The sequence below is a fragment of the Trichomonas vaginalis genome, chromosome V (assembly GCF_026262505.1).
Source record: "Trichomonas vaginalis G3 chromosome V, whole genome shotgun sequence".
NCBI lineage: Eukaryota > Parabasalia > Trichomonadida > Trichomonadidae > Trichomonas > Trichomonas vaginalis.
The window spans coordinates 19,073,685-19,099,545 of record NC_067207.1 but is presented as its reverse complement, the minus strand read 5'-3'; the positions used below and the strand labels follow the sequence as shown (position 1 = coordinate 19,099,545).

General features: G+C 32.0%; 7 protein-coding genes and 1 pseudogene across 8 annotated transcripts, besides 3 other annotated features; 4 read left to right on the top strand and 4 right to left on the bottom strand.

Annotated features, from left to right (window-relative positions):
* Positions 1-3,755: part of a mobile genetic element that runs on past the window's edge.
* On the bottom strand, positions 1,130-2,334 carry TVAGG3_0363520 (annotated as a pseudogene). Its single transcript has one exon. A coding segment is annotated over exon 1 (1,205 nt).
* Positions 3,756-5,683: 1,928 nt separating the features above from the next.
* On the bottom strand, positions 5,684-6,843 carry TVAGG3_0363500 (spectrin binding; the record flags this gene model as incomplete). Its single annotated transcript, XM_001315862.1, has 1 exon — positions 5,767-6,843. One exon carries the CDS (start codon positions 6,841-6,843, stop codon positions 5,767-5,769), a length of 1,077 nt encoding a protein of 358 aa, XP_001315897.1.
* Positions 6,844-7,704: 861 nt separating this feature from the next.
* TVAGG3_0363490 (spectrin binding) lies at positions 7,705-10,147 on the bottom strand (the record flags this gene model as incomplete). Its single annotated transcript, XM_001315863.1, has 1 exon — positions 7,745-8,200. One exon carries the CDS (start codon positions 8,198-8,200, stop codon positions 7,745-7,747), a length of 456 nt encoding a protein of 151 aa, XP_001315898.1.
* Positions 10,148-10,570: 423 nt separating this feature from the next.
* Positions 10,571-11,253, top strand: TVAGG3_0363480 (uncharacterized protein; the record flags this gene model as incomplete). Its single annotated transcript, XM_001315864.1, has 1 exon — positions 10,639-11,157. The coding sequence occupies one exon, from the start codon at positions 10,639-10,641 to the stop codon at positions 11,155-11,157; it is 519 nt and encodes a 172-aa protein (XP_001315899.1).
* Positions 11,254-11,774: 521 nt separating this feature from the next.
* Positions 11,775-12,889, bottom strand: TVAGG3_0363470 (carbohydrate transport; the record flags this gene model as incomplete). Its single annotated transcript, XM_001315865.2, has 1 exon — positions 11,795-12,847. The coding sequence occupies one exon, from the start codon at positions 12,845-12,847 to the stop codon at positions 11,795-11,797; it is 1,053 nt and encodes a 350-aa protein (XP_001315900.1).
* A 413-nt stretch (positions 12,890-13,302) lies between these two features.
* On the top strand, positions 13,303-19,292 carry TVAGG3_0363460 (speract/scavenger receptor domain-containing protein family; the record flags this gene model as incomplete). The annotated part of the gene is made up of 1 exon (XM_001315866.1): positions 13,308-19,283. One exon carries the CDS (start codon positions 13,308-13,310, stop codon positions 19,281-19,283), a length of 5,976 nt encoding a protein of 1,991 aa, XP_001315901.1.
* A 494-nt stretch (positions 19,293-19,786) lies between these two features.
* TVAGG3_0363450 (RNA polymerase II transcription regulator recruiting protein) lies at positions 19,787-20,856 on the top strand (the record flags this gene model as incomplete). The annotated part of the gene is made up of 1 exon (XM_001315867.1): positions 20,150-20,683. One exon carries the CDS (start codon positions 20,150-20,152, stop codon positions 20,681-20,683), a length of 534 nt encoding a protein of 177 aa, XP_001315902.1.
* Positions 20,857-20,876: 20 nt separating this feature from the next.
* Positions 20,877-21,711: a mobile genetic element.
* A 1,542-nt stretch (positions 21,712-23,253) lies between these two features.
* Positions 23,254-24,031: a mobile genetic element.
* Positions 24,032-24,874: 843 nt separating this feature from the next.
* On the top strand, positions 24,875-25,767 carry TVAGG3_0363420 (Golgi to plasma membrane protein transport; the record flags this gene model as incomplete). The annotated part of the gene is made up of 1 exon (XM_001315868.1): positions 25,074-25,589. The coding sequence occupies one exon, from the start codon at positions 25,074-25,076 to the stop codon at positions 25,587-25,589; it is 516 nt and encodes a 171-aa protein (XP_001315903.1).
* Positions 25,768-25,861: the final 94 nt, after the last annotated feature.

The following is a 25,861-nucleotide window of genomic DNA, read 5'->3' as shown; positions in this document are numbered from 1 at the left end:
AAATATCTGCATCTTTCATATCTTTCAATGGCATTAAAGCCGCGCTTAAAATACCAGCTATATCTCGTTCACCATTGACTTCCATTGCGTCTACAACTTCTTGGAATTGTGGTTGTAAGTTTATGAACCACCTATCTGGATTAGCTTTATGACCCCATCTCATTGTAGTTCCATCGTCTGCAGAAACAAAAGTAGGTTTGTTTCCATCTTGGTTAGGTTCTGAATGAACTTTAAACAATGTTTCATTTCTATATGTTTTCTTGAAATTTAACCTTTTATTTTCACCGAGTTCATCCGAAGATTGAACGTTAAATGCTCGTAAGTAAAAAGGTTGTTGTATTTGTGTACATTTTTTTCAGTTCTTCCATTCTATGCTGAATATTTTCATCTGGTGTTGGAGTCTTTTGTATGTCGGCAAACATTTTTCGATATTCTTCTACTATGTCAGCCGAATTTTTTTAGACTCCTGGAAATATTCCATATTCTCCGCATACTCTTGTTGAGGGTCAAGATTTTTCGGCTGTTCCAAATCTTCATCTAGTTCTGTGAGGTTAGTTTCCAAAGGAGTGACTTGTTCGTTTCCTTCAGGCTCTTCTAGCTGTTGTTGCTGAACTATTTCTTCCATGTCTGGTTGTATCTGAACTTCTTCCTGTGGAGTTTCTTGTACCTCATCTGCTGGCATTTCATATATTCCGAGACCGTTTTCAACAATTTCCCTATCTACGTCATCCGCATTCATAAGCTTTTGTTCTTTCGTTCCGTCTCTATTTTTTACGCGTTTCATGACGAAAGTTGAATTGTCATTTAGCTCTGACATCAAATATCTCGGAGTAAATTCATCCATGTCATTTGGATGATATGCTATTAAATCATATCCCTTAGCGAGCTTGTATTTTCCAGGTTTGAGATTATATCCGTTTTGGTGCTGAGCCATAAAGCTAAATAGGTCCGGGTCAGTATTTCCATCCTTGAACTTTCCAATAGCTTCTTTATATCTGTCACTAAAGTCAACAGTATCTGGGAAACCACACTCTTCTTTAAGCATTTTTAAGAATTCTTGGTTTCCTTGTTCTCTACTTCTTTTATGTCCTTGCTCTGTTTGTGGTTGTTGTTGTGCAGGGTTTTGAACTGTTGGTTGCTGTGCTGGTTGTTGTGTTGGTTGTTGTGCTGGTTGTGGAGGTGGTTGTTGTGCTGGTTGTTGTGCATGCCTGTGTCTGTGTCCATGTGACGATGTAAATGTTCTAGGTAGTCCTGGTGCAGGTGCTTCTCTTGGAGGGTTTGGTGGTATATAAGTTCCACCAGCTGGCACATATGTTCCATCTGCAGCGTAATGTCCTACCTGACTTTTCGTTTTTAAGAAAGCATTTACTAGGTCTGTTTTGGTCTGTTGTAACTCTTTTTCTTGACTTTTCACAACAGTTGCTCTAACGGCGTCATAGGCACTTTGAACTGCCTGTCTCGTTGCTGCATCTGTTATTTTCGTCATATTTTGTGCTACTTCTTTTAACTCTTTGTCGAAACCTTCAGACTTCAGTTTCTTTCCAGATGAGAAGTCGTTCACTTGTTTCACCTTACTATGAAGAGCTTCGAAAGCGTTCTTAAAGTCAGCATTTGTTAAAGCTTCATTTGAACTGTCTTCATCCGCTTGTATTTTTGTCCTTATTGACCCTATGAGTTGGGCTGCTTTAGCGTTGGCTTGGGCATCTAACCAGTCATTATTAGCTTTTATATATTCTGCGCTTTTCATTGCCTTTTGCATGGCTGCGTCGTTATTTTTACTTTCTTGTGCTAAGTTTTCATACTGTACGGTTTGGTTTTGCAACTGTAAAAGTTTTTCTGCCTTTACATTTGCTTCAACTTCTTTTTTATACTCATCGCTATCCATATATGTCTTCAGGGCTTTTTGTTTTATCTCTTCATCTTTCAGTACTTTATATTGAGTAGTATGGTTTTTCAAATTTATGACATCTTGTTCCATTTTGCTACTTCTGCTGCTTTTTCTGACACTTTTTTCGCATATTCCTCTGTACTTAGTTCTTTCAGTTGTTCTTCTTTCTTCTTTTTCTCTACGTTTAACTCATTGAGTTTCTTTGTGTGTCTGTCATATTCTAGTTTCTTTTCGTTTTCACTTATTTGCTTCTGTATGTCTATGTTTGACTTTTTGACATCTGTTATTTGATTTTTGAGTGAACTCAAATTCATTTGACTTTGAGGGTTATAGGCTGTTCCGTCTGCAGCTCCACCATAGCCTGCCATTTTCGCTAAAAGTGCCGCTCTTAAACCTCCACTCTGTGCACCAACAACTCGGTTTAAAAGCATAGGATTGCTTGACATTTGTTGCAACATAGTGGGGTCATTCAGCATTTGTTGTTGCAACTGTTGTTGTGGTGTCAGTTTTACTATTGGATGTTTCAATGCTCTCTTCCTCTTACGTATATTCTTACGTAGCTTACGTGGCATTTTAAGTGAAGTTAAAAAGCGGTTTTTGACAGATGTTTTGTTGTGACTTCTTCGTAAAGACTTTGTTGAGATTTCTTCATAAATGTTTTGTCAAGACTTCTTCATAAAGACTTTGTTGAGATTTCTTCGTAAAGACTTTGTTAAGACTTCTTCATCGTAATGAGTGTAAATGACCCAAAAATAATGTTTATGTTAGAATGTTAGATCTAACATGTTTTCTAACATGTTTTCTAACATGGTCTAAAACATACAAAATTCATGAAATTTCATACGGAATTCAGCAAAAATAATGTTTATGTTAGAATGTTAGATCTAACCTCTTTTCTAACCTCTTTTCTAACATGGTCTAAAACATACAAAATTCATGAAATTTCATACGGAATTCAGCAAAAATAATGTTTATGTTAGAATGTTAGATCTAACATGTTTTCTAACATGTTTTCTACCCTCTTGAATTTTCATGATTTCATCGTAAATGTTTTGTCAAGACTTCTTCGTAAAGACTTTGTTGAGATTTCTTCGTAAAGTTCTTCATCGTAAAGACTTTGTAAAGTCTTTCTCATGAACTTTCTTGTCAATGTTTTGTTGAGACTTTGTAAAGTTCTTCATCGTAAAGACTTTGTAAAGAAAGTTCATGAAAATTCATGAGGTTAGAAAACATGTTAGAAAACGTGTTAGATCTAACATTCTAACATAAACATTATTTTTGTCTGATTTTACGAAGAAGTCTTGACAAAACATTTACGATGAAGAAGTCTTGACAAAACATTTACGATGAAGAAGTCTTGACAAAACATTTACGAAGAAGTCTTGACAAAACATTTACGATGAAGAAGTCTTGACAAAACATTTACGATGAAATCATGAGTTTTCTACGATGTTAGAAAACATGTTAGAAAACGTGTTAGATCTAACATTCTAACATAAACATTATTTTTGGGTCATTTACGCTCATTACGAAGAAGTCTTGACAAAACATTTACGATGAAATCATGAGTTTTCTACGATGTTAGAAAAGAGGTTAGATCTAACATTCTAACATAAACATTATTTTTGTCTGATTTTACGAAGAAGTCTTGACAAAACATTTACGATGAAGAAGTCTTGACAAAACATTTACGAAGAAGTCTTGACAAAACATTTACGATGAAGAAGTCTTGACAAAACATTTACGAAGAAGTCTTGACAAAACATTTACGATGAAGAAGTCTTGACAAAACATCCTCAGGGCTAGAAGGCACGAAGTGCCTGGAAGCCCCACTACCTTTTTTTTTTTTTTTTTTTTTTTTTTTTTTTTTTATGGTGTGTATATCATTAAATATATTTTGACCAACAGGTATTTGACACTCATATTTTAATAACAATAAAATGTATCCAATGTGAGAGGCTTTTATTATTGAGATTTGAAACTTGAGGTCTCGGAATTCTTCTCTCTGAACTTTCCTTCAATCAAAAATAAAGATATCAGAATTCTACAATAGAATGATCTCCAAGAATCTATGCTTTTAACTTATAAAATCTAATCAGAGACATATGTGTGGCATATCCGATTATTATAAAATGAGATGTATAACATTAAATATATGAAATACTGTATTTTGAATGTTTATTCATGAAATAAAACCCTGATTCAATTAGAGTTAGTCCTTCTTCATCAAACTATCTGATATAATTCAATTATTAGCTTTTCTTCCTTGTGTTTCACAGGAAATTATATAATTTGATTTCAACAGCATTGAAACAACGTATTATGTACATATATTTTACTTGGATAAAGAAATAATAACAAATGATTGAAAGAACAAAAAAGGAAGATTTTTGAAATTTATTTTCTTTCTGTTGACATATATAATTTCAGTTTCTTCTTCATTCTTTGGTTCAGGAATAACAAATTCACATGTTAAATTTGGATATTCTATTTTGAATGGATTTGCTTCATTGTTTGTGAAATAAACATCCCAAGAATAAGGAATACTTTCATCAATGTAACATCCATCAATTGTAATATTGCCTCCCGCAACTTGGTAAAAATAACACGTTCTGCCTGTGTTATTGATGAAACTACAATTAACTACATAAGCATATGCATATTCAGAACTTACTATTGTACTTAAATTGTTACTTAAGTAGTTACATGATTTAATCAAAAATGTTTCTGATGAATCACCAAAATAATAAGTATAAGTTGTTTTATCAGTATTATTACTAAATGTTGAAAATGATGCTCTGGATAAAGATTTATATCTCCATATAACAAATAAACTATTTTCATATAAATCAGTATAAGAAATATTTATAGAATTTATTTCAATTTCTCCATTATTTAGACAAATATTTCCTCCTTCATTATCTTTATATAAATTTCCGCTTTCAGAAATAATAGAATTAAGAATTTTATTCTTATATTTAGCAATATCACTGACATCAACTAAGCAATACATAAATCCTTGAACAGAATTAGAATTTAATCTACAAATTGGATTTTGGACACATTCGCCTTCTGTGGAGAAGTATAAGCTTCCTACTCCTCCTTTAATATTGGAGCAGTTATTAAAATTTGTTGTTTCAATAAGAGTTTTTGTTGTATCTTTCGAAGTCGTAAAGCTAATGGCACCTTCTGTGAGTAATGTGCCAAAATTACAAAAACTGATGTAATAATTCTGATCTTCTGAACTAAGCTTTTGGCTTTTCGAAGAGTATTTTGTTCTTTGTTCTGAACTTTGGAAAAATTCTGTCCAATCTTGATGAAACAATACTAGTATTATATCTTTCTTGTGTCATTTCAAAATGGTTGCTGATTGTTTGAAATAATGAAGTTAAGATTGTTCTTCGACTGGAAACTAAAAAGTGAAGTAAACTCCAGAAAATAAACTGCTCGTCAAACAGCGCAGATCCAATCAGAATTTTGAGGCAACTCATACAATTAATTCTATGAGTTTAATAATTTTGCTTATGACAAATTTATCATTAGATGCAAAAATAATCATATGCTAGAGAATTACACTTTCCCTACATTTTTTGGGTCGCTTCGTGCCCCTGACAAAATACCGGAAAAGCGAAAATTTAGTTTTTGACAAATTTCAGAACTTCGAAAAAAAAAAGAGTTCAGAAATTCAAAACCATCAATTGGGTACTTTCAGAGACTCTGTTTGTCAGAAAGTCTACGTTTGTAAACTTTCTGACGCAATTTTTTTGACCTATCAAAGTTTTTGACATTGTGGGTGTTTACGTCAGAAAGTACTCAAACTATTTTTTTTATCAATCTTTTATAAACAAATAATCAATTTATAATCTAACAAAACAATATTAAATCAAATTACTAAAGTCTTCTTCTTCTTCGAATGATTCAACATCCAAATAGTTGTATTCAGAAACAAAGAAATCTTTCAGAATTGTAGCAAAAGCATTATCATTAATATAAGCGAAGTCCAGGATCTCATTCAACAAAGAGTCAATTTCTGATTCATAATCAAGTAAAAAGTCAAGAAACACTCTAATTATAGAAATTCTTTTTGAAATGATTGCCCATTGCAAAGGAGTTTTTCCAGTTCTATCTATTGGATTATACTCTCTATTTTTAACCTTAGAAAGAAGAGCTCTTACTAATTCTTCAATTCCTGTTTTCGCTGCCAAATGAAGTGGAGTAATTCTTTTTGAATTTTGACAAATTGGATCTGCACCGTTTTCAAGTAGGAAAATCGTTAAATTGATATCTCCTTTCTTAACTGCTAAGTGTATTGGATAGTTTCCACTCTTAGTTGGTATCATTGGAACGTGATTTTTCGCAAGATATTCTAATAACTGGAAACGATTGCTTTTGATAGCTTTGATGTAGTAGGATTTAGAACGTGTTTGATTGTATTCCATTCCGATATCAAATAAGAAGTCTACAACTTGAAATTGTTCATTAAAAAGTGCAAAATCGAAAATGGTGTAATTCTGATAGTTAGTAGTGTATAGAGAACAACCATGAACCCAAAGATAATGACATATATTTAAGTAACCGTATTTTGCGGCGATATGAAATGGAGTTTTGAGATTTTTCGATTTGGCATCAAAATTGATACCATATTTATATAATGTTTGAAATACTTCGATGTTTTTCGAGTAAACTGCAAAATGAGCTGCAGTTCTATTTCGATAATCAACATGTTTCGAAAGTTGTGCGTCATTGAGGAAGAAATTTAGACATTCAAGAGAACCATAAAAAGCTGCTGCATCTACAAACGTTGGTGACTTTGTCAATTGCTTTGGTAATTTTGGAACATTTGTTAAAAATGGATTAACTGTATAATACTCGCGTAAAATATCTTCAACGGCTTCGACATCATCAGACTTAATAGCTAAATGAATCCTATTTTGAGCCTCGGGTTCTAAAGTCATCAAAAATTTTTTTTGTCAAAATTTTTTTGAAGAGACAGAAAATTTCGACAAAATAATTTGCTATGATAAACAATTCTACACATATTGATTTAATTTCCTTTCCAATTGAATATTTATTCAAATTTATTGAGAGAATGGCGAATTTCTTCCAAATGACGATCCAGAACAAGCTAGATTCCTCGCAGCTGTTAAGTAAGGTCAAGTTCCTCGTGAATTGATGAATGGCCATCAAACTGTTGCTGTCGAAGTCGATGAACAGTGTGAAAAAGATTTCAAGGCTCAGCCAAAGTCATTTAATCCATTCTAGGACAAGGCACATTCAATCGGTGATGGTACAGCTAGATCAGCACAAGATGCAATCGAATGGATTCGCTGCTGGTGGCGAATAAACAACAAAACTTCGCATTCTCCTTCCATATAGATTGGTCCTTACACTTTCTGTTAATTCTTCTTCTACAATTGGAGACGTGAGGAATTATATCTCTCAATTGAGCCCACAACTCAGACAATCCACATTAAAATTACGCGTTGCAGTTCTACCAAGAGAACTTAATGATAATTCTGCAACAGTTCTATCTGAAGGCTATAAGATGGCTCAAATACAATTTTTGTAAATAAATCTTATGATATATATTATCTTTTCTTCATTGTGTTTCACAGGAAATCATAGAATGAGATTATAAAAATATGATTTCAAAAGGTATAGAAACAATGAGTTATGTTGATGTTTTACTTCTTTCGAGAAACAATAACAAATGATTGAAAGAACAAAAAATGAAGATTTTTGAAGATTCAGTTTCTTCTTCATTCTTTGATTTAGGAATATCAAATTCACATGTTAAATTTGGAAATTCTATTTCGATCGGATTTGGTTCATTGTTTGTGAAATAAACATCATTAGTTAAAGGAATATTTTCATCAATGTAACATCCATCAATTGTAATATTATCTGACAAAATTTGGTAAAAATAACACGTTCTACCTGTGTGATAGGCTTAAAATTTTTCCACATTCTCCAGTATTCACAACAAATTAGAGAAGAAATCAACATCCAATTCCAACTCGAAACACTCAAGTACAGCATGAAGTCTTCTTCTTCGAATGATTCAACATCCAAATAGTTGTATTCAGAAACAAAGAAATCTTTCAGAATTGCAGCAAAAGCATTATCATTAATATAAGCGAAGTCCAGGATCTCATTCAACAAAGAGTCAATTTCTGATTCATAATCAAGTAAAAAGTCAAGAAACACTCTAATGATAGAAATTCTTTTTGAAATGAGCGCCCATTGCAAAGGAGTTTTTCCAGTTCTATCTATTGGATTATACTCTCCATTTTTAACCTTCCTCCTTTTCATATGGTATTGGAGCAATTATTAAAATTTGTTGTTTCAATAAGAGTTTTCGTTGTATCTTTCGAAGTCTTAAAGGAAATGACACCTTCTGTGAGTAATGCGCCAAAATTACAAAAACTGATGTAATAACTCAAATTTATTGAAAAAATTAATTTAATTTCTTCCGAATGACGATCCATTAAAAGCTAGATTCCTCGCAGCAGTTAAGCAAGGTCAAGTTCCCCGTGAATTGATGAATGGTCACCAAGTTATCGATGTCGATGAACAGTGTTAAAAAGATTTTAAGGCTCCACCAAAGCCATTTAATCCATTCCAGGACAAGGGACCAGCTGCAATCGATTCGCTTATGGTGGCGAACAAACAACAAAACTTCGAGTTCTTCTTTAAGATAGATCGTTTCTTACACTTACTGTTAACATTTCTGCTACAATTGGAGAAGTAAAGAATTATATCTCTCAATTGAGCCCACAACACAGACCATCCACATTAAAATGATAATTCTGCTACAGTTCAATCTGAAGGCTTAAAGATTGCCCATATCCAAGTTTTGTAAATAAATCTTGTGATATATATTATATCTTAAAATTATATCATTCATGTGACATATCTAATTTTTGAAAATGAGAAACTTGCAATAAATTGTGTGGATATTTCCAAAATGACCTCATTCTACATTGTATAACTTTAAAAATATGAAATATTGTAACTTGAATGTTCATTCATGAAACAAAACCCCTAGACAATTAGAAATAGACCATTTCAATCAAACCTACTGATAGAATTCTTATTATCTGTTATTCATTGTGTTTCATATAAAATCATAGTTTTCAAAAGCATGAACAAAACGAATTATATTGATATATTTTACTTCTTTCGAGAAATAATAACAAATGATTGAAAGAACAAAAAAGGAAGATTTTTGAAGATTCTTTTCTTTCTGTTGAAATATATGATTTCATTTTCTTCTTCGTTCTTTGATTTAGGAATTTCAAATTCACATGTTAAATTTGGAAATTCTATTTTGAATGGATTTGTTTCATTGTTTGTGAAATAAACTTTTCCTTCTTTTTTAGGATTACTTTCATCAATGTAACATCCATCAATTGTAATATTACCTAGACCATCTGAACCTTGAAAAAAATAATATTCTCTACCTGTGTTATTGATGAAATTACAATTAACTACATTAACATATGCATTATTAGCACTTATTATTACATGCAAATTGTTACTTAAGTAGTTACATGACTCAATCAATAATGTTTCAGGTGAATTATAAAAATATACATCATTAAAAATGTCTTGATATGTATCAGTATTATTACAAAATGTTGAAAATGATGCTCGCGATGGAGAATTATAGTACCATATAGCAAATAAACTACATATATATAAATCAGTATAAGAAATATTTATAGAATTTATTTCAATTTCTCCATTTACTAGATTAATATTTACTGCTCTATCTTTATATAAATTTCCGCTTTCAGAAATAGAAGAATTTAATATTTTATTCTTATATCCAACAATATTACTGACATCAACCCAACAATACATCGTTCCACTAGCAGAATTAGAATTTAAACTACAAATTCGATTTTGGACACATTCACCATCTACGAAGAAGTATAAGCTTCCTCCCCAATTTTCAGTATTGGAACACTTATAAAAATCAGTATCTTCAATAAGAGCTTTCGTTGTATCTTTCGCAGAACAATAGTAAATGGCACCTTCTGTTATCAATGCGCCAAAATTACAAAAGCTGATGTAATAACTCTGATCTTCTATAATAAGTTTTTGTTTTTCCGTATAGTATTTTGTTCCTTGTTCTGAATTTGGGAAAAACTCTGTCCAATCTTGATGAAACAATTCTTGTATTATATCTTTCTTGCATCATTTCAAAATGATCGTTGATTGTTTGAAATGATGAAGTTAAGATCGTTCTTCGACTCGAAACTAAAAAAAGTGAATTAAAAATGTAAACTTCAGAAAAAAAGTTTATGACAAATTTTAAGGCTGGCGTGATGGGTCATTGAATTTTAACCTTAAACAATAGAGGCATAATCCGAATTTTTTTCAATAAGAATGTATAGGAAAACGATCTAAAGTCCTAAGATACAACTAACTTATCCTCAATGACAAGGTCTGAAAAAAAAGGTTCCCTTAATACAAAATGAACCATGACATATGTGAAGCAACTATGTATATATTTTCACATTTTCGTACTTATTAATCATATACATTCTTTTGTTTTAATCAAATTTGTTGAAACATTGGGGCAGTTGCCATTAAACATATACTAATTTTTCCAAATTGTAACACAAAAGAGAAAGACAAAAGAAAGAATATCAAATACTTCATGATTTTACAATGAAGTCATGGAAAAGTTTTTTTTTGAACAATTTACATGTCAAAAAAATTTCCTCCATTTTTTTAATATCATGGATTTCACTTATTACCCGACCAATGTCATTTATAACACGCATTCTCCTAATCAAAACAAATGTATCAATCCAGAAGCGAAGTCTATTGCAAATACAATTAACGATGGCGTAGATTTTAATAGATTTAAAGTATCATTTATAAATCGTTTCCAAGTACCGCCTAATTTCATAGGTACTATCAGTGATAGGCTCAAAAATTTTCCACAGCCTCCAGTATTCTCAGCAAATCAGAGAAGAAATCAACATCCAATTCCAACTCGAAACAGTCAAGTCCAGCATGTACGCGCTCCTCCGATTCCAGAAGGACCTCCTATAAATATAAGTGCACAAGAAGTAGAAAGTCTCCTTAAAGCTAGATTTAATTGCACACATGCTAAAGATTTTTTAAAGTTTGCTAGAAGTGCAGGAAATAGAATAAATGTAGGATTCCGCGCAACTAAAAAAGCTGATACAATTCAATGGTTACAAAATAATTGGTCACAAATTAATCAAGTTTTAGATGATTTAGAAGTTTAACGCCTTATATTAGTTATAAATTTGTTAGTCGTTTTGTTTTAAAAGTTCTATTTTACAATTTTTTTTGCTCATAAAAAATACCAAATTGCTTTCAGGTTAATACCAATCGAACTTTGATATACGTTTTGAATATTTCTATATTTTAATGTAACTGTATATATATCGATCCATATGAAATTGGAAAAATCTTGTCTTTTCTTTGTTTAAGATGAAATCATCAACATCTGATATACAAATGGGATGCAATATTCAGAACTTTATACGAAATCTTTCTACTCATAGATAATATTAAAGATATTTTTTTTTGATCAATTCAGATCAAATAACTCTAATATTATATAATGGTTCTAGTAACCTAATTTATTGTTCGGAGATAAGTCCATATGCTAGGATATTGGCTATACTGATTTGAGATGTTAAAAATTATCAATCCATGGAAAGAGAACTATCAATACTCAAGTAAAAAAGTACAAAAACTCACTACATTTATTGATATTATTATATGATTTGATATTTTAGATAAAATTTGTATAAATAAACATTAAATCATATCTAATCCTCATATCTAAGTGAAGTTGATTTGATCCATGCACATGTGAAAACAGTTTTTAAGAAAATTAAATTATAAAAAAATCTTTTATTCATTTTCGACATCTTCAAGCTTCTTATCTGACTCTGGGAATGTTTCATTTGTTAATACATTATCATCCTCAGAGTTATTAAGTAATGTTTCAAGGTGATCTTCTTCTTCTCTCTTTGTAATCTCCTTTTGAAGTCTCTCGCGCTTCTTGTCATCCAATTCGAAGACTGTGTATGTAATTGTTCCTCCGAGACCGAAAAGAAGACCGATAATCTTCTTGATTGTTTGTTCCTTTGTAGCGCCATCGTTTCTATCGATAAAGATGAGGCCGATAGCGAAGATAAGGATTGTCTTTGCGTGGCCAACGACTTGATATGTAACAGCGGATGTTTTTCCGATCAAAGCGAAAGCGGCGATGTTAGCACCGACAGCGAGAAGGCCTGTAAGGAGGATAAGAATAATCTCAACTGGCTGGTAATCGTGTTTGAGGAAAGATTTTTCTCCGAAAGTTTCGAGACAAAGTGTTGAAATGCCTGCGAAGACAATCATTGGGATAGCTGTAATGTGCTGCATGGCAGAACCAAAGACTTGGAATCTGTTAGAGTAGACATTTGTACTCATTTGAGAGGCTGTTGTGAAACAGACGGCAATAACGGCATAAATCGAGCCGAGCAAGTTAATTGTAACATCGTTGACGGAGAATAATGCAATGCCGCATAAGAGAACAGCTAAGCAGCAGAGGGTACGGAATGGAGTCTTCTTGCTATAGATTACGTAGTTAGCAAGGACGATAACTGGGATGCAGCAAAGCTTGGATAATTGATAGAAGCCCATAGAGTTGATTAAGAGGTTGAAATTCATAAAAACAATACCGGAAACGTTAACGAATGCATTGATCCATCTGGCGTTTTGTGGAACTGTGGTTGCACGCTCGAAGAGGTTCATTCTGCACATGACTTCTAACAAGGCCCAAGTGCATATGAAATGGAATGTGGAAAGAGCAACTGGATAATTGAACTGGTAGACATTCTTAAGTGTTTTATTTAATGTGATAAGAGATGTTGAGAAAACAATGGATGCTATAATCCAGAATTGTGTTCCAAGTTGCATCTTTTTTTTTATGAAATCATGGTTCCGAATTTCAACGATTCAGAATATTTTAATGACAATATATTGATATTAAACTTAAATGGATTTTGTTTATCATGGAAAACAATTGAAAGCTGACTCTGAACTTTCAAGCCCATAACAGTTAACGAGCGAAAAAAATTCTCCATAAACTAATTATTTGAAAACATCATGTTATGGAGTCGATATTTTGCGCGTAAAAATCAAACAATAATGTATACACATGTTTTGATATTATTATTTCCGTTTTGAGCCTCAATTACTTTGAAATTTGAGAGTTACGCGGAAATATAAAAAGATAATCATAACGAACTTTTAAACTTCAAATTTTAAGGTGATAATAACACAATATTGCAAACAGATATAATAATTAACTAGATATTGATGGTTTCTTGATCGAATTTTTTTTTTCATAAAACTGACAATATCAGGGGAGAAGAAAATGGATGACTTTTCTTTTCGCCGCCTGAGAGAAATGGATGATTTAACATATAACCAAGCATACGACCGACCAAAAAAATTCCGTTCTGCCAGCGCTCGCCGTGAAAATACTCCACGTACACCTTCATCAGCACGACAAACAAATTATTTACCAAGCGGAAGAGATTTTAATGCTATGCAAGGAGCAGAACTTCGTGAACAGGAATATGTTTTAGATCAAAAAATGAAACTTATCACTGAAAATAAAGCATTGCAAGATGAGGTGAATTCGTTACAAAAAAGATATGACAGATTGCAACAACGAAATAGTAGTAAAATGGAATCTGACCGTATTTATGCTGGTATGTTTTCAGATGAACCCGATCGAATTTATCAAAATATCGAACAACGTGAAATGACAGCAGAAATTGTAAAAATGCAAAAAGAATCACAAGAACTTGCTAATAGAATCAGTTATCTTCAGCGTGAATTCTCTGCAAACAATTTAGCAGATTTAAAGGTTGAAGTTCGACAGTCTCTTCAACGATACAACGAGAAATTAGAGAAATTTAGAAATACACAAGCTGAACTACAGTTCGTTCAACGTCAAATTGAAGAGTTTAAACTTGGAATGCTTTATGAATCTGTTACAGAACAGAGAGAAATCATTCCAGACCTCAAAAACCAACTTACTAGACAAAAAGCTAAATATAAACGTAATAAACAAGATATACAAGAACTCGAAACAGCTCAACAAGGTCAAAAAGTTCAACTTAGAGGCGAAGTACAAAGAAGTCCAAAGGTAATTAAACTCCAACAAGAACTTAAAGATAAGGAGAAGAAATATAAGCAAAAGACTCAAGAATTAAGTAAATTATTAATGGACAATAGACAAGAAGTCAATAACGAAAGAGCGAAGCTTGCATTAGAAGCCTACAAACAACAGAATACAGAAAAACGTACATCTCCACCAGCTAACTTTGTTATTTACGTCAGTCCAATTTCTGATGAAATAACGGCTAAAGGCCTTAAACTAGTTTTCCGTGAATTTAATGTCCATAGTGTTGGAATTAAAGATCACGTTGCTAGACTTAAATTCCAAGTCAAAAGGAACGCGCAAGCTGCAATTGATCGTAAAAACGGTTCAAGTCTTGCAGGAAAACAGATTTTGGTTTCATGGGACAAGCCACGTACAGATTTCACTGCGCCATCCTCTACACGTTCAGAAAAGTCTTCAAAGAGCAAATCTCTTCAACCAACAGATTTCAACTCCGAACCATCAGATTTCGACGAGAAAGAGAGACAAGCAAGTTCATCATCGGCAAGAAAGAGCAAGGAAACACCCAGAAAAGAGAAGAAACAAGAGGAACCTCCAAAGAAACCAGAAAATCTCGGAGAAATACTCAGAGACGCTTTCAAAGAAGAAAAGAAGCCTGAAGAAAAGAAACCTGAGGAGCCAAAGAAGGAAGAAGAGAAACCGAAGAAAGAATCTTCATCTGATAAAGAAGAATTTAAGTCTTCATCATCTTCAAAGAAATCAGATAAGAAGTCTGATAAGAAATCAGATTCTTCATCATCAAAGAAGGAAGAAAAGAAGGATGATTCATCTTCATCGTCCTCATCTTCAAAGAAATCTGACAAGAAGAAGGAAGAAGAAGAGAAAATCGAGGAAGAAATAGTTTTAGATGAACCTGAAATTGACGATAAGCCAAAAGAAGAGGAAAAGAAGCCAGAATCAACAAGTTTAAGAGATTTCGTACAAAAGAAGATAGAGCCAGAGAAAGAGAACAAAGTTGAATCATCACAAGGCTTCGACTCTTCATCAGACAAACCTAAAGAAGAAGAAAAAGAAGTCAAACTCGATTCATCATCTTCATCTTCATCAAAGAAGGAAGAACAGAAGCCAGATTTAAGCTTAAGTAATGTAATCAACAAGAAACTCGAAGCTCCTGAAGAAAAGAAGAACGATGACGCATTTAATTCTTCATCATCTTCATCTTCTTCAAAGAAAGAACCAAAGAAGGAAGAAGAAGTTCCTAAATTAAGTCTTGTTGATGCTGTCAATAAAAACATCGAGCCTCCAAAGCAAGAAGAAGAAAAGAAAGACGCATTTGACTCATCTTCTTCGTCTTCATCATCTTCAAAGAAATCTCCAAAGAAGGAGGAAGAGAAACCAAAGGAAATCGAAGAAGACATCAATTTTGAGTCATTACCAGAAGAAAAACCAAAGGAAACTCCTAATTTGAGTCTCAGAAACATAATTATTGACAATTTAGCCAAACCAGAAAAGATGCCAGAAGAAAAACCAGAAGAAGTCAAACCAAAAGAAATCGAACCACCAAAACCAGCTGAAGAACCAAAGAAAGAAGAAGATGTTAAACTTAAATCTTCATCTTCATCATCTTCAGTTAGTATCAAAGATAAGGAAACAAGTTCTTCAAGTTCTTCTTCATCTGATGACGAAAAAGAAGAAGAAAAACCAAAGGAAGAAGAAAAGAAACCAGAAGAACCTCCTAAACTCGGTTTCAGAGACTTAGTTACAAACAATCTCAAACCAGAAGAGAAACCAGAAGAAAAAGAAATCAAAGTCGAAGAACCACCAAAAGAAGAAGAAAAGAAGAAATCATCATCTTCAAGTTCATCAAGTTCTTCAGATGATGAAAAGCCAAAAGAAGAAGAAGAAAAACCAGTTGAAGAACCTCCTAAACTAGGATTCAGAGATTTGGTTACAAACAATCTCAAACCAGAAGAGAAACCAGAAGAAAAATCAGTTCCACCTCCATCATTTGATTCATCATCAGATCAAGACATTGAAATTGAAAGTGAACATGATGAACCACCAAAAGAAGAAGAAAAGAAGAAATCATCATCTTCAAGTTCATCAAGTTCTTCAGATGATGAAAAGCCAAAAGAAGAAGAAGAAAAACCAGTTGAAGAACCTCCTAAACTAGGATTCAGAGACTTAGTAACAAACAATCTCAAACCAGAAGAGAAACCAGAAGAAAAATCAGTTCCACCTCCATCATTTGATTCATCATCAGATCAAGACATTGAAATTGAAAGTGAACATGATGAACCTATTAAAGAAGAAGAGAAGAAGAAATCTTCATCTTCAAGTTCATCAAGTTCTTCATCAGATGACGAGAAAGGAAAAGAAGAAGAGAAGAAACCAGAAGAAAAACCAGTTGAAGAACCTCCTAAACTAGGATTCAGAGATTTGGTTACAAATAACCTTAAACCAGAAGAGAAACCCGAAGAGAAAGAAATCAAACCAGAAGAACCTCCTAAACAAGAGGAACCAAAGAAGAAATCATCAACTAGTTCAAGTTCTTCTTCATCTGATGACGAAAAAGAAGAAGAAAAACCAAAGGAAGAAGAAAAGAAACCAGAAGAACCTCCTAAACTCGGTTTCAGAGACTTAGTTACAAACAATCTCAAACCAGAAGAGAAACCAGAAGAAAAAGAAATCAAAGTTGAAGAACCACCAAAAGAAGAAGAAAAGAAGAAATCATCAAGTAGTTCTAGTTCAAGTTCTTCGGATGATGAAAAGCCAAAAGAAGAAGAGAAGAAACCAGAAGAAAAACCAGTTGAAGAACCTCCTAAACTTGGCTTCAGAGACTTAGTAACAAACAATCTTAAACCAGAAGAGAAACCAGAAGAAAAGTCAGTTCCTCCTCCATCATTTGATTCATCATCTGACAAAGAAATCAAAATTGAAAGTGATCATGAAGAAGAGAAACCTAAAGAAGAACCAAAGAAGGAAGAAGAGAAGAAGAAATCATCAAGCTCTTCATCATCTTCTTCAAGTTCATCATCATCAGATGAGAAAGAGAAAGAAGAAGAAAAGAAAGAAGAATCTTCAATGTCTGATATCGATATTGAAATAGAAAGTGACAAAGAAGAAGAAAAGCCAAAAGAAGAAGAAGCAGAACCAAAGAAGAAATCATCATCAAGCTCTAGTTCATCAAGTTCTTCTTCCGATGATGAAAAGGAAGAAAAGCCTAAGGAAGAAGAGCCAAAGAAAGAAGAAGAGAAACCAAAGGAAGAACCGAAGAAAGATGATGAACCAGAACTCCTCTTTAATGAGATTCAGCCGAACAACAATCCACCTCGGCTGAATCTCAAGAATCTTTTTCTTGGCCAACCTAATACATCTCCACATCAACAGCCCTCGCCAAAGGAGGAGGAGAAGAAGGTGGGGCTAGAAGAAAGAGATTTCAAACCACAAGAAGAACCAAAGAAAGAAGAAGAGCCTCCTAAACAAGAAGAAAAGAAGAAATCATCATCATCAAGCTCATCTAGCTCATCAAGTTCTGATGATGAAAAAGAGAAACCAAAAGAAGAAGAGCCAAAGAAAGAAGAAGAACCAAAACTTGGTTTGAGAAGTGCAATTACAGATCCTCTTGAAAAACCTCAAGAAAAACCAGTAGAAAAAGTTGAAGAATCATCTGGATCTGATATTGAAATAGAATCATCAGATGATGAAGACAAGAAGAAAGAAGAAGAGAAGCCAAAGAAGAAATCAAGTTCTAGTTCTTCTAGTTCTTCTTCTGATGACGAAGATAAGAAGAAGAAAGAAGAAGAAAAACCAAAGAAATCAAATTCAAGTGATTCTCTTTCCAATTTTGCATCCGATGTCGATAAAGATGTCGAAGTCAAGAAATCTGAATCAGAGAAAGAAGAAGAGAAACCAAAGAAGAAATCATCAAGTTCTTCATCAGATGACGAAAAAGAAAAGCCAAAAGAAATAACACAACCTCCTGCTCCTCAACAAAACAACTCTCCTCGTCTTGGCCTTCGTAATTTAATTGTAAATCCACCACAAAAACCTCCAGAAGAACCAAAACCTGTTGAACAACCCAAACCAGCAGAAGAACCAAAGAAGAAATCATCAAGTGATTCTTCTGTTAGTTTCGATACTGATTCTTCTGATGATCAAATACCAAGGAAGAAATCTTCTTCATCAAGCTCTTCTAGTTCTGATTCTGATTCTAAAGAAAAAGTTGCAGAAATCAAGAAAGAAGAAGATAAAAAGCAATCATCTGATTCAGATTCTGACATAATAATAGCTTCAGATTCTGATTCTGATGAAAAACCAAAGAAGAAATCATCAAGTTCTTCATCCGATGACGAAGAAAAACCAGTCAACAACAAAGTTGAAGAAGATTTCAAGCCAAAGACAATTTCAGACAAATTAACTCCTGAAGAAAAGCCGAAACCATTCTCTTCATTATTATCTCCAATGGTGAATGAACCGAAGAAGGAAGATCCACCAAAATTGGAGGTAAAACCACGCGAAGTTGATAATTTGCTTGAAGACAAACCAAAGGAAGATAACAACATGTTACCTGCTTTCCAACATAAAGACGAGAAATCTGATGACGAAAAGCCAAAGGAAAAATTAGAAATTAAAGATACAGAAATTAACAATTTGTTAGAGAAACCTAAGGAACAACCTAAACCAATGGCTTCTTTGCTTGGAGGAATGTTCCAAAGCAAACCTAAACAAGAAGAACAACCGAAATTGGAAGTCAAACCACGAGAAATTGACAATTTATTAGAAAAACCAAAAGAAGAAGAAAAGAAGAATGAATTGTTGTTTAAACCAACACCAAAGGAAGAAACAAATGCAGACTTAAGCATTAAACCAGATATGCATGATGCTGATAAGAAGCTAGAAGCCAAAACAGAAGATAATAACATGTTGGCTGCATTTTCACATGAAAATGTTGAAAAGAACAAATCTGACGACGAAAAAATGCTTCCTGCTTTTGAACATAAAGATGAACAAGTCAAAGAAAAGGAAGCACCGAAGAAACCAAACGTTTCGTTTGTTATACCAGAAGAAGATAAGAAGAAGGATGAAAAGAACTCAGACTCTTCATCTTTCATGGATTTCGATTCTGATTCCGATGAAAAGAAAGATAAGAAGGAAGAAAAGAAGGATTCTTCATCAGATGCAAGCATAGAAATTGATTCTAGTGATGAATACTTCTAATCATGCTTGAATTATTTTATATTTCTTATATTTTTATTGTTATTTATAAAAAAATTTAATTCTAAATTAAAACTAATACATATCATTCAAAAGTGCATCCAATTCTACAAGTATTTCCTTTCGCGGTATAAAAAACTAAAAAAATCATTTCAAAACTATAAAATTTCGTTTAACACTTAAATTGATCAATTGATCATCAGTGCATAGATAGTATGCATTGATGATGCAATTTCAGCGTTATTAACAGCGACCAAACATGAGAAAATTTGATTTTATTTGGGGAAAATTATGCAATTATATGTAATTAAAGAAACATATGTTCCATTAATATAATAATCTAATTCTGATACAATATGGTCGCTGACTCATTGATGGAAGTTTGATTGTTTTTTTCTTTGGCATATTTAGATATTTTACTAGATAGAGTAATTATATACATGACATTATATAATAATTTTATCTTAAAAAGTGCCAACTTTAATTTTGTTGGGGATTATCATCAAATCCTTTCTAACAAAATTCCAAAAATCTACGATCATTAGTCCTGAACCGAAATTCAGTATTGACAAACTAATAATAAATCAGATCGGCCTTTTTCCAGTAGGAACATCAAAATTCAGAGGCCGATCAAAATACATTGAAATCTTATGACCGAGATTGCATTCAATCAATGACCTAACCTTTTCTCAATTTAAAATCTTTACCGCATTTATCATTCTCAATTTAGATGCTTAAGATTAAATCATGTTTAGTATAGGATGATTAACAATAAAAACATATTTGAGGAATAAATTTTCTGTACCGCGAATTTGATACATTGTTTGGCCAACTTTTTGTAAACAATCAAAATCATTTTTTTCTTAGCGATGTTAAACTACTTTGCTCCATCATCTCTCTCAGTCCCAATCATCAGTGGCCCATCACAGGTTGATCAACAGAAGATCAAGCACAGACACAACAAGTGGTCTCCTTCTGAAGATGAAAAATTAAGATCACTCGTCATTTCATCAAACAAGCTTAACTGGCGCTTGATTGCCCTCAACATTCCAAACAGAAATGCCAGACAGTGCCAGGAAAGATGGAACTACTACCTTTCTCCAAATGTCAACAATGGCGAATGGACAAAGGAGGAAGATGAACTTCTCTATGAGAAATACAGAGAATTCGGAACCAAATGGCAACAGATTGCTAAGTTCTTCCGTGGCAGAACAAACACAAACGTCAAGAATCGTTTCCTTGCTCTCGAAAGAAAGGCTCAGAGACTCGAAAGTGCCTCATCTTCATCCTCATCAGAAGATAACATTGAGTCAGCATCTCCAGCTCCAAAGTTCATTATTCCTTCGATTCTTTCTCTCGGAGTCAGCTTTCCATCAGATTTCTCACTTCCAATCCGCAATTAAGATATTATATTAGATATTATGTTCGTACATTGCTTCAAACTTGTTATTTATATACTACAACAGGTTTGATTGTTTTACGAACGCCTTATATTATGTATTTTTATATTAGTTTATTATTTATTATGCTTATTATTAAGCATTACTTATATTAAACCTTTTCTATCCCCTTAAAATCAATCCCAGATTTTTTTTTGTTATAGACCGAAAATAGATTTTTTCGGTTTTCTCTTCAAATAATTGAAAGAATGATACTATTATAGGTTTATTATATTATATAGCATATAATCATGCTATAGCCGAAAATTATAAGTTTTGAGAAGATTGAATATAACACAAATAAATTTGAATGTAAGTTAAATTGCTTGTTGTTTTTAATAGCTATTTAATGAGAAATCCAATATTGCAAAATTCAAATTGAATGATTGAAAGAACAGAAAAAGTCATTCTTTTCAATTTCGAATATGTTTCATTGTATTTATAATTATATGGCAAATAAGATATTTAAACTTGATTTTGAAGGAAAATTCACAAAATTGAATAAATTCAAATAATTTTTATTCAAAAATAAACTAGTTATTTGAGTTTAATACTAATTATCTATTCAAACTACAAAGTTTGTAATTTAAAATATTTTGTGAGATCAGATTGAATTAATTCAAGGTTCTTTTCAATTAATATGAATGACCATATTACGCATTTTCGAACATTATAAACCAAATATATAAAAATGGAGACGAATGTTAAATTTGCTAGACATGGGGAGTTGTCTGCAAAGTTTTAGCTCTTATCTCTAACAAAAAATTAATTTTTAAAAAATGACCGAATACGTTTCACAGCGAGAAAAAAATAAAAGGCAAGATAGAATTTTCTAGACATAAAGAAGTTGTTTACCGAGTTTTAGCTCTTATCTCTAACAAAAAATTAATTTTTAAAAAAATGACCGAATACGTTTCACAGCGAGAAAAAAATAAAAGGCAAGATAGAATTTTCTAGACAGAAAGAAGTTGTCTACCAAGTGTCAGCTGTTACTTCTTCTTAATACTGATATAAAATAAAAATCTTTATTATTTATTTAACCTTTATTGTTTCATTAAACTTCATTTATTTTATATTATAGTTTTATTCTTTTAGCTACTTGTAAAATAATCTAATTTTATATCATCATTTTACCGGATTATTCTTCAGTGCATCGATTGTGTATCTAAAATAATATCATTATCCTTATTCTTTTTTTCCAAAATTCTTTTAAATATCTTTTTTGGTTAGATTACTTTATACTTTTTACTTTTATTTTTTAATTTCAAAAAAAATTTGGTGATTGTTCTATTCTGTTACAATGTGCATTATCATATTCTAATGAATTATTCATTACATACATTTAAAAAAACTTGTTAAAAATGAAATTAAAAAATTATGTTTATTATTACGCTGTGAATGTGTCAACAGCGGTCATGCCTGTATCTGTATCCCATATTTGCCACAACCTTTCTGTATCTGCATTTGTGTATTTCGGTTTCAGCTGATACATTTGATTTGGCGTGAAATTTGTTCCAGTGAATGGATTAATTGGGAGATCTTCATGCGGTGTGTTATTATTGTACTCCCAAATAAAGGCAGGAATAGCCTGAATGCTTTGGCAGCGCTCCAATGTCGGCCAGAATCTCTCAATCTTCCCATTTTGGTAGGGAGAATGAGAGTCTGTATGCCGCCATTGGACGCCCAAAGATCAAGTAGATCTTGAAAGGCGCCCCTATTTTCTGAACCGTTGTCGGTCCAGAAACAATAAGGGGCGCCAAATTCAATGAAGGCGGAAGCCGCAACGTTCGCTGTCGTCGCTGCCAGCATATCTGGTATTTGTATACACGCTAGGACTTTGCGGCTAAAATCGTCGATTATGCCATAAATATACTGGCCACAAACACCCTAAAATAATGAACATCTGCGTGCCAGATAAGATTGGGTGAAAGCACCCAATATCTTACTGCTGTTTCTAGCCCGGCATGCTCTAATCGCGTCTTGGTGAAATGATTTTCTTTGAAGTATCTGCGTACTTCTCTATAAGATACATCAATTTGTTGTAATTTCAAACGTTTCCATTGTTTTGTTTGACCACAGGAAAGGCCCAGTGGTCATGTATCACAGCAAGAGCTTTGATTTGGTCGTAGGGATTGACCCTACGACCTTTCTTGCCTTTAGGCAATGGGATATTCTGTAAGCTAAATTGATTTTGTAAAAAAGATTTTGAAACATCTAAATATTTGAAATCATTTGATTGAAGGGTTGGGGCGATGGGAACATGGGTGCAAGCTTCTTCCCATGTCATTTTACCTTCTTCAATCTGATTGGAAATACCAATTAGGTAAATTCGATCAACATACCCTTTGTAAGGATTCATTCTAATGAAGTACGTTAACAATCAAAATATTCTAGAAGTGTCTAGGATGGAATTCAAAAGAATAAAGAAAATGGTAACGTAAATAAACGTATTATGAAATAATTTATAATTAAAATGAAAAAAAGAAAAATAATAAGTAAAGTGACTGGAAATGAAAATGAAAATCAGTGTACAGTTTTATTTTTTTCTCGCTGTGAAACGTATTCGGTCATTTTTTTAAAAATTAATTTTTTGTTAGAGATAAGAGCTAAAACTCGGTAAACAACTTCTTTATGTCTAGAAAATTCTATCTTGCCTTTTATTTTTTCTCGCTGTGAAACGTATTCGGTCATTTTTTAAAAATTAATTTTTTGTTAGAGATAAGAGCTAAAACTTTGCAGACAACTCCCCCATGTCTAGCAAATTTAACATTCGTCTCCCATTTTTATATATTTTTATAATGTTCGAAAATGCGTAATATGGTCATTCATATTAATTGAAAAGAACCTTGAATTAATTCAATCTGATCTCACAAAATATTTTAAATTACAAACTTTGTAGTTTGAATAGATAATTAGTATTAAACTCAAATAACTAGTTTATTTTTGAATAAAAATTATTTGAATTTATTCAATTTTGTGAATTTTCCTTCAAAAATCAAGTTTAAATATCTTATTTGCCATATAATTATAAATACAATGAAACATATTCGAAATTGAAAAGAATGACTTTTTCTGTTCTTTCAATCATTCAATTTGAATTTTGCAATATTGGATTTCTCATTAAATAGCTATTAAAAACAACAAGCAATTTAACTTACATTCAAATTTATTTGTGTTATATTCAATCTTCTCAAAACTTATAATTTTCGGCTATAGCATGATTATATGCTATATAATATAATAAACCTATAATAGTATCATTCTTTCAATTATTTGAAGAGAAAACCGAAAAAATCTATTTTCGGTCTATAACACTCATTGATTATTTGAAAGGAAACATACAGGAATTTTGAGAACTAATTCAGCCATCGTTTCAATCGAATTGAATGCCTTGATTTTAGATTTCAGAGGACTACCGCTTATCAAATTCTGAGTATTAGACCAAACGATTACTATCGTTCTGATTTTATATGATTCTTTGCGAACACGTCATCAACTAAAATTAAAAACTATTATAGGGCCATAATGTACCATTTATCATTAATGATGAGATAAAAAATTTTTTCTGAAATTATTTTAATCAAAACTATCACGGTTTCAAAAATCATCATTAAATTTATTTAAAATATACATATAAACTTGTTATATTTTCAATATTTTCATATTCTATCATGATTATTTTCGAAATCTTTTAAAAGGTTGAATTAGCTAATAACCCATTGATATTTAATATTTCTATGAACTCAATGCTTAAATTTGATACTCAACATTGTTCAAACTCTATTCTTTAATGATGATATTCATTCAATACACTGGTTCAATCATACATCATATCTTACATGCATACTACAAACGCCATATAAATATTATATTTAGCGATCATTATTAATTAAAAAATAACTAAGTTATATACATGAAAGACTAGATTGTAATAAAATTATATAGAAACATATTTCAATAACTTGATTTTAAGAATCTCAATGAAGGGATGTATCATTTGGATTGCAATATGTAGATCTCTATACATTAATTTAGCAATTCATATTATTTTAACTAAAAAACAGAACAATGGGTCAAAATTATAAAAGAAAAGTCAATTAGTTCTCACATTCAAGCTGAGTAACAAAGAAACGAAATGAATATTCAACAAATGAGCAAAATCCTATTTGGTCAAGGTTCTTTGAGCTATATTTTTCATTTCTCTCTAAATTAGCAGCAGATATGCAAGTGCAAATAGTATAGTTACTCAAGATCCTTTCAGAAAAATTCGCTCATTTTTTCTCATACTTTTCTTGACAAATTGGAGTGACAACAAAAAGTGACATCCTACATATTTTTGAAAAAAATTATTTGAATGTATGGCCTTGTCAAGGGAATTGCAGAAGAATTATGGAATAAACTACATAAGAAAGCATCTGTTTTATTCCTCGGTATTGACGGCGCTGGAAAAACAACTTTAGTTGAAAAACTTTTAAAATATGCTGATCCCACTAGAAAAGAAAAGACAATTCTGCCCACATACGGGCTAAATTCCGAAGACATATCAAAGGATTCGACTATATTGCGATTTTGGGACTTAGCTGGAAAACCTATGTTTCGAAATGTCTGGAAAAACTATATAAATGACGCTGACATACTAGTATACGTCGTAAATGGCTCCCAGATGGAGCGAATCCACGAAAGTCGAAAGGCTTTCGACGAAATTTATACAGAATTTAAAGGCGTTCCGTTAATAGTTTTTTTGAACGCTGATCCAAGTATAATTAATAGTTTCCCTTCAGCTCACTTATGCACACACTTTTTTATCGATGTTTCAAAAATCGATGAATTAGGAAAATTATTTTCTCATTTACAAAGTCTTGCACACTAATACCTATTAGTTAAGAAGATTTTACGAAATGTTTACTATGTTGTTCTCTATTTTTATTGAATTGTTGTTCTATATAACTTAAACTTGTTGTTTTTTATTAGTAATATCCAAGAAATTTCTTTCTATTAACTTGTCAAGGCTTAGAATTGCATGTTGAGCTTTTTACATCAAATAATTTATCAAAATTTTATTGGCTTTTTTAAATTGTCAATTCAATGGTGTGAATGAATAGTTATTAGAGTTGATCAAATAATCTTGATTGCATTAATATG